The sequence below is a fragment of the Silurus aristotelis genome (genome assembly GCF_946808225.1).
Source record: "Silurus aristotelis genome assembly, chromosome: 1".
Taxonomy (NCBI): Eukaryota; Metazoa; Chordata; class Actinopteri; order Siluriformes; family Siluridae; genus Silurus; species Silurus aristotelis.
This window is the reverse complement of record NC_139574.1, coordinates 43,056,519-43,070,136: the sequence shown is the minus strand read 5'-3', so window position 1 is coordinate 43,070,136 and position 13,618 is coordinate 43,056,519. Positions and strand designations below refer to the sequence as shown.

The 13,618-nt window shown below is 44.6% G+C and overlaps 2 protein-coding genes across 2 annotated transcripts; one reads left to right on the top strand and one right to left on the bottom strand.

Moving 5' to 3' along the window:
• The first annotated feature begins 389 nt into the window (after window positions 1-389).
• On the top strand, window positions 390-6,564 carry rhot2 (ras homolog family member T2). Its single transcript, XM_083541577.1, has 19 exons — window positions 390-997; window positions 1,715-1,773; window positions 1,858-1,939; window positions 2,046-2,089; window positions 2,418-2,471; window positions 2,557-2,609; window positions 2,819-2,927; window positions 3,035-3,136; window positions 3,245-3,343; window positions 3,523-3,631; window positions 3,746-3,866; window positions 3,988-4,072; window positions 4,164-4,309; window positions 4,410-4,510; window positions 4,616-4,746; window positions 4,847-4,927; window positions 5,020-5,142; window positions 5,222-5,421; window positions 5,765-6,564. Exons 1-19 carry the CDS (start codon window positions 961-963, stop codon window positions 5,880-5,882), a joined length of 1,854 nt encoding a protein of 617 aa, XP_083397703.1. The 5' UTR covers window positions 390-960; the 3' UTR covers window positions 5,883-6,564.
• h1-0 (H1.0 linker histone) lies at window positions 6,404-8,327 on the bottom strand. The gene has a single exon (XM_083541736.1). It carries the CDS (start codon window positions 7,522-7,524, stop codon window positions 6,841-6,843), a length of 684 nt encoding a protein of 227 aa, XP_083397862.1. The 5' UTR covers window positions 7,525-8,327; the 3' UTR covers window positions 6,404-6,840.
• Window positions 8,328-13,618: the final 5,291 nt, after the last annotated feature.

Here is a 13,618-nt window from a genome sequence, read left to right as displayed (position 1 = left end):
ATCCAATAAGATCAGTGACAATTAGTGGGAATTAACGATAAAAAATGTATTCAGATTTCATAAAAAACCATATTAAGTAATATATACATTAGATTTTTTATGACAATTGTGCGATCGATAGTGCGAAAATAAATAACATTAATACATGATAGTAAATTATTACATTTTGTCATGTTTCCACACGGACGGTTTTAATCGCCGGATCGGTGCACCGTGGCGGCGGTGGTGGTGTTTGAATACTTATTTATTCATTTATTTATTATTTTTTTAATTGATGGAAAGAAAGGACGCCGATTGTAAATGCGTGTTGCGCGGCAAATAATTATTATTTTAAATTTTTTATTCAATTATTATTATTATTTTTTTATAAAAATGGTCAATCAGAGAGGTTTTGTTTTCCGTAATCGTATTACATCGCTTTATATATATATATATATATATATATATCAATTTATTCAGTTATATCATATTTTATTACATGCAATCATATTATGTGATATTGATATTAAGTGACCACGTGATGTTCAAATATTTGGATTGTTCCAAATTTTCTATAGGGGTGCGACCAGGAACAAAAATGTTGTACACGTTTTTGTTTCGTTTTTCTTAAGTTATATTAGTATTTTATTTGGGATATTCGCCAGAAATCTATTACTAGATGACAATTAAAAACACGTTATGTATATATTTAAATAGTTTTATTAATTTTGATATTCTTTGACCCGCTGTATAATAAAACGGAATGTTGAATGAGCGGGTGGCCGCGCGGTAACCGGAAGTGGACGCTGCGTTGTACCGGAAGCCGGAAGTGCAGGTGTTCCTGTGTGTGTGTGTGTGTGTGTGTATTTGTGTGTGTATGTCTCCTTGGACGGCCCGGGGATGGGTCAGAGAGAAAACCTACGTGCAGTTTAACTGATTCAGACACAAACACCAGAGTTTGGAGGAAATAAAGGAGTGAAAATGAAGCGCGACGTCCGGATTCTGCTGTTGGGGGAACGTGAGTAGCTTCTCCGCTAACACTCAGATCCGAATTAGTTATAGTTAAATAACGTGCTATTAATTTATCAATAAAAATAAGATTTAATGTAGTCTGAATTGTTTATTTTATAAACTGGAAATTAATTTGAGTTGTCGCTTTTATTTCTAACTGAACTTATTGGCTTAATCCCAATACCACTTTTATTCCCTACTCAAGTGCACTACAGGGCGGGTCTTTATTTACTCTTTCTAGTGCACTTCTTATTTAATACATGTGGATTCGGACAGAACCAGAGATTTATATTTGTAGGTAGTGTAAATGTAATAAATATATATTGGCCTTCGAAAAAAATATTTATTTTATATATTCTGACGCCTTACTAATACAACTGTATTAGTATATCATTATTTTTTTTATATTTCATTGCTTAAAATATCTTTACTAGATAAGTACGCGGATTCAGCCCGTGTCCCAAACGGCGCGGTTTGTTTTCCAGTGGCGCCCTAAGTAGTGCACAGGGAGACTGAATTCCTGGTACATGTTGTGCACTAGGTAGGGAAAAGGGAGGGGGTTTGGATTGCGGCCCACCTGAGGCGATTTTCCTTAGTGTCATACGGGTAGTATGAGGACGCGTTTTTTATATTATAAAAAGCAAAATATGCAAAGTGTTAATTACATTTTTATTATTAAAATACAAAATATATTCAAAATCCAATAAAACACTTTCTCCTCCAGCCAAAGTGGGGAAGACGTCCCTCATCATGTCCCTGGTAGGAGAGGAGTTTCCTGAGCAGGTGTGTGTGTGTGTGTGTGTGTGTGTGTGTGCACGCGCTGCTCGATTCGACCATGAGTCACTGTGTGTGTGTGTTCTTGTGCAGGTTCCTCTCCGGGCCGAGGAGATCACCATACCTGCAGACGTCACGCCTGAGAAAGTGCCGACACACATCGTGGACTACTCAGGTGTGTGTGTGTGTGTGTGTGTGTGTGTGTGTGTGTGTGTGTGTGTGTGTGTGTGTGTGTAAGATAAGGAGATATGAGTGAAATAATGGAGACGTCTTGTGTGCAGAAAGCGAGCAGTCGGACGAAGTGCTGCGCAACGAGATAGTGAAGGTAAAGTAACTGAAGATCTTGGAGGGAGGGAGGGAGGGATGGAGGGATGGCATAGAGATGGATGGATGGATGGACAGACTGACAGTTAGACAGGGGGAGGGACCAACTAAAGGAGGTTGGGGTTTGGAGGATGGATGTATGGACAGTGAAGGACGACTAGACAGAGGGAAGGGCGACTAGACAGAGGGAAGGGCGACTAGACAGAGGGCAGGAGAGGTGGACCGAAGAGAAAAGGAGGGAGGGACAGACAGACGGATGATTGGCTGTCCAGACGGAGGGATGAAAGCTTTGCCGTTCACGAGACTAAACGTATGCGTCTTCCTTCAAGGCGAACGTGGTGTGTGTGGTGTACGACGTCACGCAGGAGGAAACCATCGACAAGGTACCATGTGACCTTTGTCATCCCTCTCTCTTTCTTCTCTTTCTTGAATTCCGTCTCTCACGCCGCTTTTATGTTTTTCCGTCAGATCCGGACAAAATGGATTCCGCTTGTGAATGGCGAGGCTGAGAAAGGCAGCAAGTAAGAACCGCACACACACACACACACACACACACTTGAAGTTCACGTTTTGTCCACATGTCTGCCCTCAGTATCCTCAATCACCATTAGGTGGAGCTCGATCTTACCTAACTCCGCCCACAAGCCTGATGGCACTGTGTGGGAGGGGCTTGTTTGGCTATGACTCCGCCCACTAACACAAAAACCCATGTGTTTTTTTTTTCTCGCAGGATTCCCATCATCCTGGTGGGCAACAAATCGGACCTGCGCGCCGGCAGCTCCATGGAGACCATCCTGCCGATCATGAACCAGTTCTCCGAGATCGAGACGTGCGTGGAGGTGAGACCGAGCCGAGGCGCTCGCTTGCACACGTTAACACGCGTTAACGCTGACGTGTTTCAGGGATTCGGTGCGTCAACGAACTGTCTGGTTTCCCTTCCCGCTAGTGTTCCGCCAAGAACCTGAAGAACATCTCCGAGCTTTTCTACTACGCGCAGAAAGCAGTTCTGCACCCGACAGCGCCGCTCTACGACCCCGAGAGCAAACAGGTACACACACACACACACACACACACACACACACACTCTGTAATAAAATGTACATTAACAACATGGGCATTAAACAGCCTGTGTGTGTGTGTGTGTGTGTGTGTGTAGCTGAAGTCACAGTGTGTTCGAGCCCTCAGTCGAATCTTCAGCATCTCTGATCAAGACAACGATCGGATCCTGAGCGACGCTGAACTCAACAGCTTTCAGGTAAGAGTGTGTGTGTTTCTCTTTCTCACACACACACACACACACACACACACACACACACACACACACCATCAGCTCCATTTTTATTCCTGACTTTTTCCTGACTGTTTATTATGTTGAAAGTGCAATATTAGAGTGTGTGTGTGTGTGTGTGTGTGTGTGTGTGTGTGTGTGTGCAGAAATCCTGTTTCGGGAACCCTCTGGCTCCTCAGGCTCTGGAGGACGTCAAAACGGTCGTGTGGAAGAACACGAATGAAGGCGTGCAGGACAACGGCCTGACCCTTAATGGTAACACACACACACACACACACACACACACACACACACACACACACAAGTAATTTTTGTTTCTCTGCAAGGTAATCGGACCGCGCGAAATCATGCCTGTGTGTGTGTTGCCAGGTTTCCTGTTCCTCAACACACTGTTCATCCAGAGGGGACGCCACGAGACCACGTGGACCATCTTGCGCAAGTTCGGCTACGACGACACGCTGGAGCTGACAGACGACTACCTCTATCCCGCGTGAGTTCCTTCTGTAGCAGCTCACGCCTTTCAGAACTGTTTCTTTCTTTTTTTTCGCTTTGTTTTCCCTCCGTCTTTTTTTTATGCTTTTTTTTGACCGAGTTGCGGTTTGTGCCTTCAGACTGCGGGTTCCTGTCGGCTGCACGACGGAGCTGAACCACCTCGGCTTTCAGTTCCTCCAGAGGCTCTTTGAAAAGTACGACGAGGTGACGTGTGTTTATTTTGCTCTCGCCGTGCGTGTGTGTGTGTGTGTGTGTGTGTGAGCGTTTCAGTAAACTCCATATGTTCCTGAAACAGGATAAGGACTCGGCTCTTTCGCCCGCAGAGCTGAAGAACCTGTTCTCCGTGTTCCCCTACACGCCCTGGTCCGAGTCGGTGTACAGCAGCGTCCCCACCAATGAAGACAACTACATCTCCCTACACGGCTACCTCTGCCAGTGGACGTGAGCGAAACCCCCAAACACACACACACACACCGTCTAGCCGTTTCTTCCTCGAGTGCGTTCTCATTCCTGACGTCTGGGTGGTTTTTTTTTTTGGCAGGTTGTCAGCGTACCTGGGCGTCCACAGGTGTCTCGAACATTTAGGGTACCTGGGATACCCCATTCTGATGGAGCAGGACTCTCAGACATCAGCCATTACTGGTACACACACACACACACAGGTTCCTCACTGCAATGAGTTGCCGGGTGTCCCAATACTTTTGGCGTCCGAGTAGAAATGTGTATTTTTTTTTTTGCATTTGTCAGTAACCAGAGACAAGACGTCTGATCTGGAGAAGCGTCAGACGCCGCGCTCGGTGTTTCTCTGCAAGGTGATCGGACCGCGCGGAACGGGAAAGACCGCCTTCCTTAAAGCCTTTCTTGGGCGCAGCCTGGAGGTGAGTGGGGGGATAAAAAAAAAAAAAAAAAAAAACAGCGTCTCATAACGACGACGTGCACGTGAATTCTAAACGTGAAAAAAAATAACCTGCGTTTCAGGGTGACGAGCGGCACCCCAGCGCCTTCTCTCTCCACACCATCAACACCGTCTCGGTCTCCAACCAGGAGAAGTACCTCATCGTAAGTGATTACGCTCCACCCCTGTTTTTTTTTTTTTTTTTCTGTGCGCTCTCTGTTTCCCGACTTTTCCTCTTTTCCTCGTTTTTCCGTAGCTGGAAGAAGTGGACGTGGAGGCGGAGTTTCTGAAAGCGGCGGACGCGGCGTGCGACGTCGCGTGCCTGATGTACGACGTCAGCGATCCGGACTCGTTCAACTACTGCGCTAGTATTTACAAGGTACGCGTGCACGCGCACACGTGTTTACTTTCTCTCACACTGCGATTTGACGACGATTGCACTTTTTGTGTGCGAGCAGCAGCACTACATGGCGAGCGGCGTGCCCTGCGTGGTGCTGGGCTCCAAAGCCGACCTTCTTGAGGTGAAGCAGCATCACGGGATGAGTCCGGCCGAGTTCTGCTACAAACACAGACTTCCTGCGCCGCTCCGCTTCTCCACGATCAACACGCACGGCAACACGAACATCTACAGCAAGCTCGTCTGGGCCGCCATGTACCCGTACGTCCACTCACTCACACACAAACGTGTTCACACCTAGACTACACCCGGAGTACACCTAAACTACACCCATCGGGTTTTAGCAAAAATCCATACCTGTAGTTTTTTCGGCTTCTGTAGTCGCTACGAGAGCGGCCTCTAGTGGTGAATCGCCGATGCCACGTGCTGTTTGTTTATACAGGCTTAACGGTGTTATAGCTATTATTTATGAGTGGAGGGTGCCATTACTTTTTTTTCCCCTATTACGAATGAATTCCGGTCGAGTTATCCAATCAAAAAAAAAAATAAACAGGGATCTACAAACTTTATGTAATTGTTCTGTGACATCACTTCCTGTTCGTAGGCACCTGAACGCTTCGGACCTGAACGGCACGACCTTTTGGCTGCGCGTGACGCTCGGGGCGATGGGAGCCGGCCTGCTGGGATTCGCCTTCTACAGAGCTTTCAGCAGACACAAATAACACACACACACACACACACACACACACACACACACACACACACACACACTCCTGACTGGTTTATTCCCTATACGTCTCCAGACGTGTCCTGGAATGAGCTTTTTAACTCGATGCATCAGGTGTTCAACAGATATATTTTGTAATAAACGTTTCTTTTTTTCCCTCCACTCCGAGTCTGGAACACGTTCTTGATCCTGTGCATGAACAAATGATCAGAAGAGAAGACACGGTCATGATGATGATGATGATGATCTGAGCATGTATGGATTCAAACGTAATAAATATATTCTGGGAAAGCGTCACGCGACAATAATGGCGAGTTATAGGGGGGGGGGGGGGTCATGGTGTGGGCGTCGTCATGGCAACGCGCCCAGTAGACGACAATAACAACAACAAAAAAAAAACCCGGTTGAATTTGCTGTTCCTTGGTAGGACAAAGAAAATAAAACAGACTGAAAGATTTAAAAGATTGATTGAATTAAAGAATTAAACACACACACACGCGCGCGCGCATGCGCGGGTTTTAAAAAGAAAAGATTTTTATTCGTTGTACAGTATAAACGTGTCCGAGCAGGTTATTACACTTCAATTCTACATTTCTAATGGTTTACTAACATGAACGTGACCTCCTCCTCCTTCATCATCATCATCATCTGGTGCTCCAGCGTCAAGAAAACAAAAACATCTCCATACGCGCTCCAGATGTTCCCGGTTTTTATATTTGAGTGCAACTTTTAACTCGAATAGTGCAATAATGTGACTGCAGGAAGTGTAAAAAAAAAAAAAGAAAAGTCAAACAGACCTTGTACAACAGACTAATAACTGGTGATGATCATCATCATAAAATAAAGAAAGAAAAAAGCCTCAAAAATGTCTAAAACAGTTTATTTACACGTGTGTGTGTGAGTGAGTGAGTGTGTAAGTCCGTGTTATGGGGAGAACTTTTCTCCATCCCACATCACTTCTTCTTGGCCACTCTCTTGCTCGGACTCTTGCCTTTGGTCTTCCTGGCTGCGGTCTTCACCTTCTTGGGCTTGGTGGCCGTTTTCGGTTTCTTCACCGCCTTCTTGACCTTCACGGGAGACTTGGTGGTCTTCTTCTTCTTCCTCCCCGCTGCAGTCTTTCTTTTCGGCTTGCTGGCGGCTGCTGCTGCTGCTGCTCTGGTCTTCTTCGCCTTGCCTGGAGATTTGGCAACCACCCTTTTAGGTTTGGGAGCTTTCTTAGGCTTGGAGGCAGCAGCGGGTTTCTTGGCTTTCACAGCGGCGCTGGGTTTCTTCTTTGGTGCCGCCGCAGGTTTCTTCTTCTGCGCCTGCTGCTTTGCAGGTTCCTCGGCTTTGGCGAGCTTAAACGAGCCCGAGGCTCCGATGCCCTTGGTGTGGCGCAGGAACCCCGTGGCGACGAGCCGCTTGAGTGCCAGTTTGATCTGCACGTCGGCCGCGTCTCCCACTTTGTAGTGGCTCTTCACATACTTCTGGATGGACTGCCGCGAGGCGCCGCCGCGACTTTTATCCGCGAGCACCGCAGCCTCGATCATGTCCGAGTACTTCGGGTGCGACGTCGCCTTTTTCACCGCTTTCGCCCTCCTGGCTTTCGCCGGTGTCGCCGCCGTTTCCGTCATGGCCTTCACGAGTCTCAAAGGCATGCACAACAACAACAACAACAACAACAACAACAACAAAAAAGATGGAATAAAAAAATCAACAAAAAAAAACCGCTCTTAGAACTCAAAAAAACCCGACTACTCTTACAGAAGTCGAATTATAATGAATGAACACTAATTATAATTAATAATAGCAATAATAATTAACGCTGTGAACGTCCCGTTATTAAAGTCCTGGAGACGTGTAGCCGCGCGTGTGTCTGCGTGTGTGTACGTGCGCGCGTGTGCGTTAGGCTCGCGGTAGGAAGGTCTAAAGAAGCCTCGGCGCGGACGTGATTGAGAACACAGGCGGCCAGCAAGCAGAGCGAGCGCGCCTCCGTGGGAACCGCGCGCTCCGAGTTTGTGTTTCTTGCCGGCCGAACTCGCGCCGAATCCGCGCGGCCCGCTCCGGCGCGACCCCCCGCGGCCGTGCGATCCGGTAGCAGGGGCTTCGAGCGTCGCGGCGCCGCGAGGGTTCCGTCCGCGGGGCGCGCGGGAACAACTTTTTTCCGCGGAAAACCGAGTCGAAGCGCCGCGCGACGCCGCGCTTTTCGCCGCGTTCGGCCCGAATCCACCCGAAGCCGCGAGACCGGGCCTCGCGATACCGCGATCGCCGGAAAGCCCGATCGTCGGCGGGCCGGACCGGGCGGGTTCGGCTCGCGCAGGCCGGCGTCCAGGCTGCATAATTGGCGGACGCGTCCACGCAACTAACACAAGCCCTTCGCCCGCGAGTCCGCGTGACGTTGCCGCCGTCGTTTCGCGTCGAAATTCCTGGACTGCACTCGAACCGGGCCGTGGAGCGGGTAAAAGTGCGGAACCGGATCACGCGCGTGCAAAACGTGCGTGGGACGAACACGCGGATTTTTTTTTTTCTTTCTTTTTTTTTTGTTGCACTTTTGCAAAACTGTGGACTGTTATAAAGAAAAGAGCGGCGCTTCTTTCGGTACCGCAAAGTTGCAGCAGCTCAAACCGGACCGGAACACCGAGCCTCTGGTACCGAGAGCAGGTCTGGCCGCATCTCCTGAACACAGCAGGGGTTTTTTTTTTAGATCTTCCTAATCGTCCTACACAAATGTGTGTGAACATTGAGATATGACAAGATGCTTTTCATGAGGTTGGAAGATGAAGATCTCCTGCTATAGAGCTCCAACGCTATTGAACACCCCAGACCTTCTCACCTCCACCAGAACCTGACTTTACTAAAACCCTTGTTGTGGCTGAATAAATCTCCAAAACCATCTGGTGGAACATCTTCCCAGAAGAGTGGAGCTCATTAGAACAGTGAATGGAGAAGAAATGTGGAACAGGATGTTGATGAAGAAACACACACCAATTTTATGGTTCGGTGTCCACAAACTTTTGGAAACGTGTTCCTGTGATCACCTGCAGTAGAGCAGCGAAGGCTTCATCACTTCTCCATCCTGAACACACTCTGTCCAAAACTCACACACACACCCTGGTGTAACACAACACAATCATCTCACACAAACACCTACACAACACCACAATATTCTCATATATAACACACACACACACACACCGGTGTAACACAACACAATCATCTCACACAAACACCTACACAACACCACAATATTCTCATATATAACACACACACACACACACACACACACACCGGTGTAACACAACACAATGATCTCACACAAACACCTACACAACACCACAATATTCTCATATATAACACACACACACACACACACACACCGGTGTAACACAACACAATGATCTCACACAAACACCTACACAACACCACAATATTCTCATATATAACACACACACACACACACACCGGTGTAACACAACACAATGATCTCACACAAACACCTACACAACACCACAATATTCTCATATATAACACACACACACACACACACCGGTGTAACACAACACAATCATCCCACACAAACACCTACACAACACCACAATATTCTCATATATAACACACACACACACACACACACACACCGGTGTAACACAACACAATGATCTCACACAAACACCTACACAACACCACAATATTCTCATATATAACACACACACACCGGTGTAACACAACACAATGATCTCACACAAAAACCTACACAACACCACAATATTCTCATATATAACACACACACACACACACACCGGTGTAACACAACACAATCATCCCACACAAACACCTACACAACACCACAATATTCTCATATATAACACACACACACACACACACACACACACACCGGTGTAACACAACACAATGATCTCACACAAACACCTACACAACACCACAATATTCTCATATATAACACACACACACCGGTGTAACACAACACAATGATCTCACACAAACACCTACACAACACCACAATATTCTCATATATAACACACACACACACACACACACACCGGTGTAACACAACACAATGATCTCACACAAACACCTACACAACACCACAATATTCTCATATATAACACACACACACACACACACCGGTGTAACACAACACAATCATCTCACACAAACACCTACACAACACCACAATATTCTCATATATAACACACACACACACACACACCGGTGTAACACAACACAATGATCTCACACAAACACCTACACAACACCACAATATTCTCATATATAACACACACACACCGGTGTAACACAACACAATGATCTCACACAAACACCTACACAACACCACAATATTCTCATATATAACACACACACACACACCGGTGTAACACAACACAATGATCTCACACAAACACCTACACAACACCACAATATTCTCATATATAACACACACACACACACACACACACACACCGGTGTAACACAACACAATGATCTCACACAAACACCTACACAACACCACAATATTCTCATATATAACGCACACACACACACACACACACACACACCGGTGTAACACAACACAATCATCTCACACAAACACCTACACAACACCACAATATTCTCATATATAACACACACACACACACACACCGGTGTAACACAACACAATGATCTCACACAAACACCTACACAACACCACAATATTCTCATATATAACACACACACACACACACACACACCGGTGTAACACAACACAATGATCTCACACAAACACCTACACAACACCACAATATTCTCATATATAACACACACACACACACACACCGGTGTAACACAACACAATGATCTCACACAAACACCTACACAACACCACAATATTCTCATATATAACACACACACACACACACACACCGGTGTAACACAACACAATGATCTCACACAAACACCTACACAACACCACAATATTCTCATATATAACACACACACACCGGTGTAACACAACACAATGATCTCACACAAACACCTACACAACACCACAATATTCTCATATATAACACACACACACACACACACACACCGGTGTAACACAACACAATGATCTCACACAAACACCTACACAACACCACAATATTCTCATATATAACACACACACACACACACACACACCGGTGTAACACAACACAATGATCTCACACAAACACCTACACAACACCACAATATTCTCATATATAACACACACACACACACACACACCGGTGTAACACAACACAATGATCTCACACAAACACCTACACAACACCACAATATTCTCATATATAACACACACACACACACACACACACCGGTGTAACACAACACAATGATCTCACACAAACACCTACACAACACCACAATATTCTCATATATAACACACACACACACACACACACACACCGGTGTAACACAACACAATGATCTCACACAAACACCTACACAACACCACAATATTCTCATATATAACACACACACACACACACACCGGTGTAACACAACACAATGATCTCACACAAACACCTACACAACACCACAATATTCTCATATATAACACACACACACACACACACACCGGTGTAACACAACACAATGATCTCACACAAACACCTACACAACACCACAATATTCTCATATATAACACACACACACCGGTGTAACACAACACAATGATCTCACACAAACACCTACACAACACCACAATATTCTCATATATAACACACACACACACACCGGTGTAACACAACACAATGATCTCACACAAACACCTACACAACACCACAATATTCTCATATATAACACACACACACACACACACACACCGGTGTAACACAACACAATGATCTCACACAAACACCTACACAACACCACAATATTCTCATATATAACACACACACACCGGTGTAACACAACACAATGATCTCACACAAACACCTACACAACACCACAATATTCTCATATATAACACAATATTCTCTCTCTCACACACACACACACACACACACCCACACAAAAACACAATTTTCTGACACAACACAATATTCTCTTTCTCTCAGAAACACACACACACACAAACACCTACACAGCAACACATTATTCTCACCCACAAAACAAAATTCTCTCTCTTACACACACATACACAATATTTTCACACACAACACATTTACACAACAACAAAATATTGTGTACAAACACCCACACATTGTTGTAGGCAAACACGCCACAACACAATATTCTCACACAACACAATGCTGCATACAAACACCTACACAACAACGACATTATATACAAACATTAACACAACACAATATTGTATACAAAAGCACAACAGCAACACAATGTTGTATACCAACATCTACACAACAACACAATATTGTGTACAAAAACCTACACGTTGTTGTAGGCAAACATACGCCACAACACAATATTCTCACGCAACACAATGCTGCATACAAACACCTACACAACAACGACATTATATACAAATATTAACACAACACAATATTGTATACAAAAGCACAACAGCAACACAATGTTGTATACCAACATCTACACAACAACACAATATTGTGTACAAACACCTACACGTTGTTGTAGGCAAACATACGCCACAACACAATGTTCTCACGCAACACAATGCTGCATACAAACACCTACACAACAACGACATTATATACAAACATTAACACAACACAATATTGTATACAAAAGCACAACAGCAACACAATGTTGTATACCAACATCTACACAACAACACAATATTGTGTACAAACACCTACACATTGTTGTAGGCAAACATACGCCACAACACAATGTTCTCACGCAACACAATTTTGCATACAAACACCTACACAACAACGACATTATATACGAACATTAACACAACACAATATTGTATACAAAAGCACAACAGCAACACAATGTTGTATACAAACATCTACACAACAACACAATATTGTGTACAAAAACCTACACGTTGTTGTAGGCAAACATACGCCACAACACAATATTCTCACGCAACACAATGCTGCATACAAACACCTACACAACAACGACATTATATACAAATATTAACACAACACAATATTGTATACAAAAGCACAACAGCAACACAATGTTGTATACCAACATCTACACAACAACACAATATTGTGTACAAACACCTACACGTTGTTGTAGGCAAACATACGCCACAACACAATGTTCTCACGCAACACAATGCTGCATACAAACACCTACACAACAACGACATTATATACAAACATTAACACAACACAATATTGTATACAAAAGCACAACAGCAACACAATGTTGTATACCAACATCTACACAACAACACAATATTGTGTACAAACACCTACACATTGTTGTAGGCAAACATACGCCACAACACAATGTTCTCACGCAACACAATTTTGCATACAAACACCTACACAACAACGACATTATATATGAACATTAACACAACACAATATTGTATACAAAAGCACAACAGCAACACAATGTTGTATACAAACATCTACACAACAACACAATATTGTGTACAAAAACCTACACGTTGTTGTAGGCAAACATACGCCACAACACAATATTCTCACGCAACACAATGCTGCATACAAACACCTACACAACAACGACATTATATACAAATATTAACACAACACAATATTGTATACAAAAGCACAACAGCAACACAATGTTGTATACCAA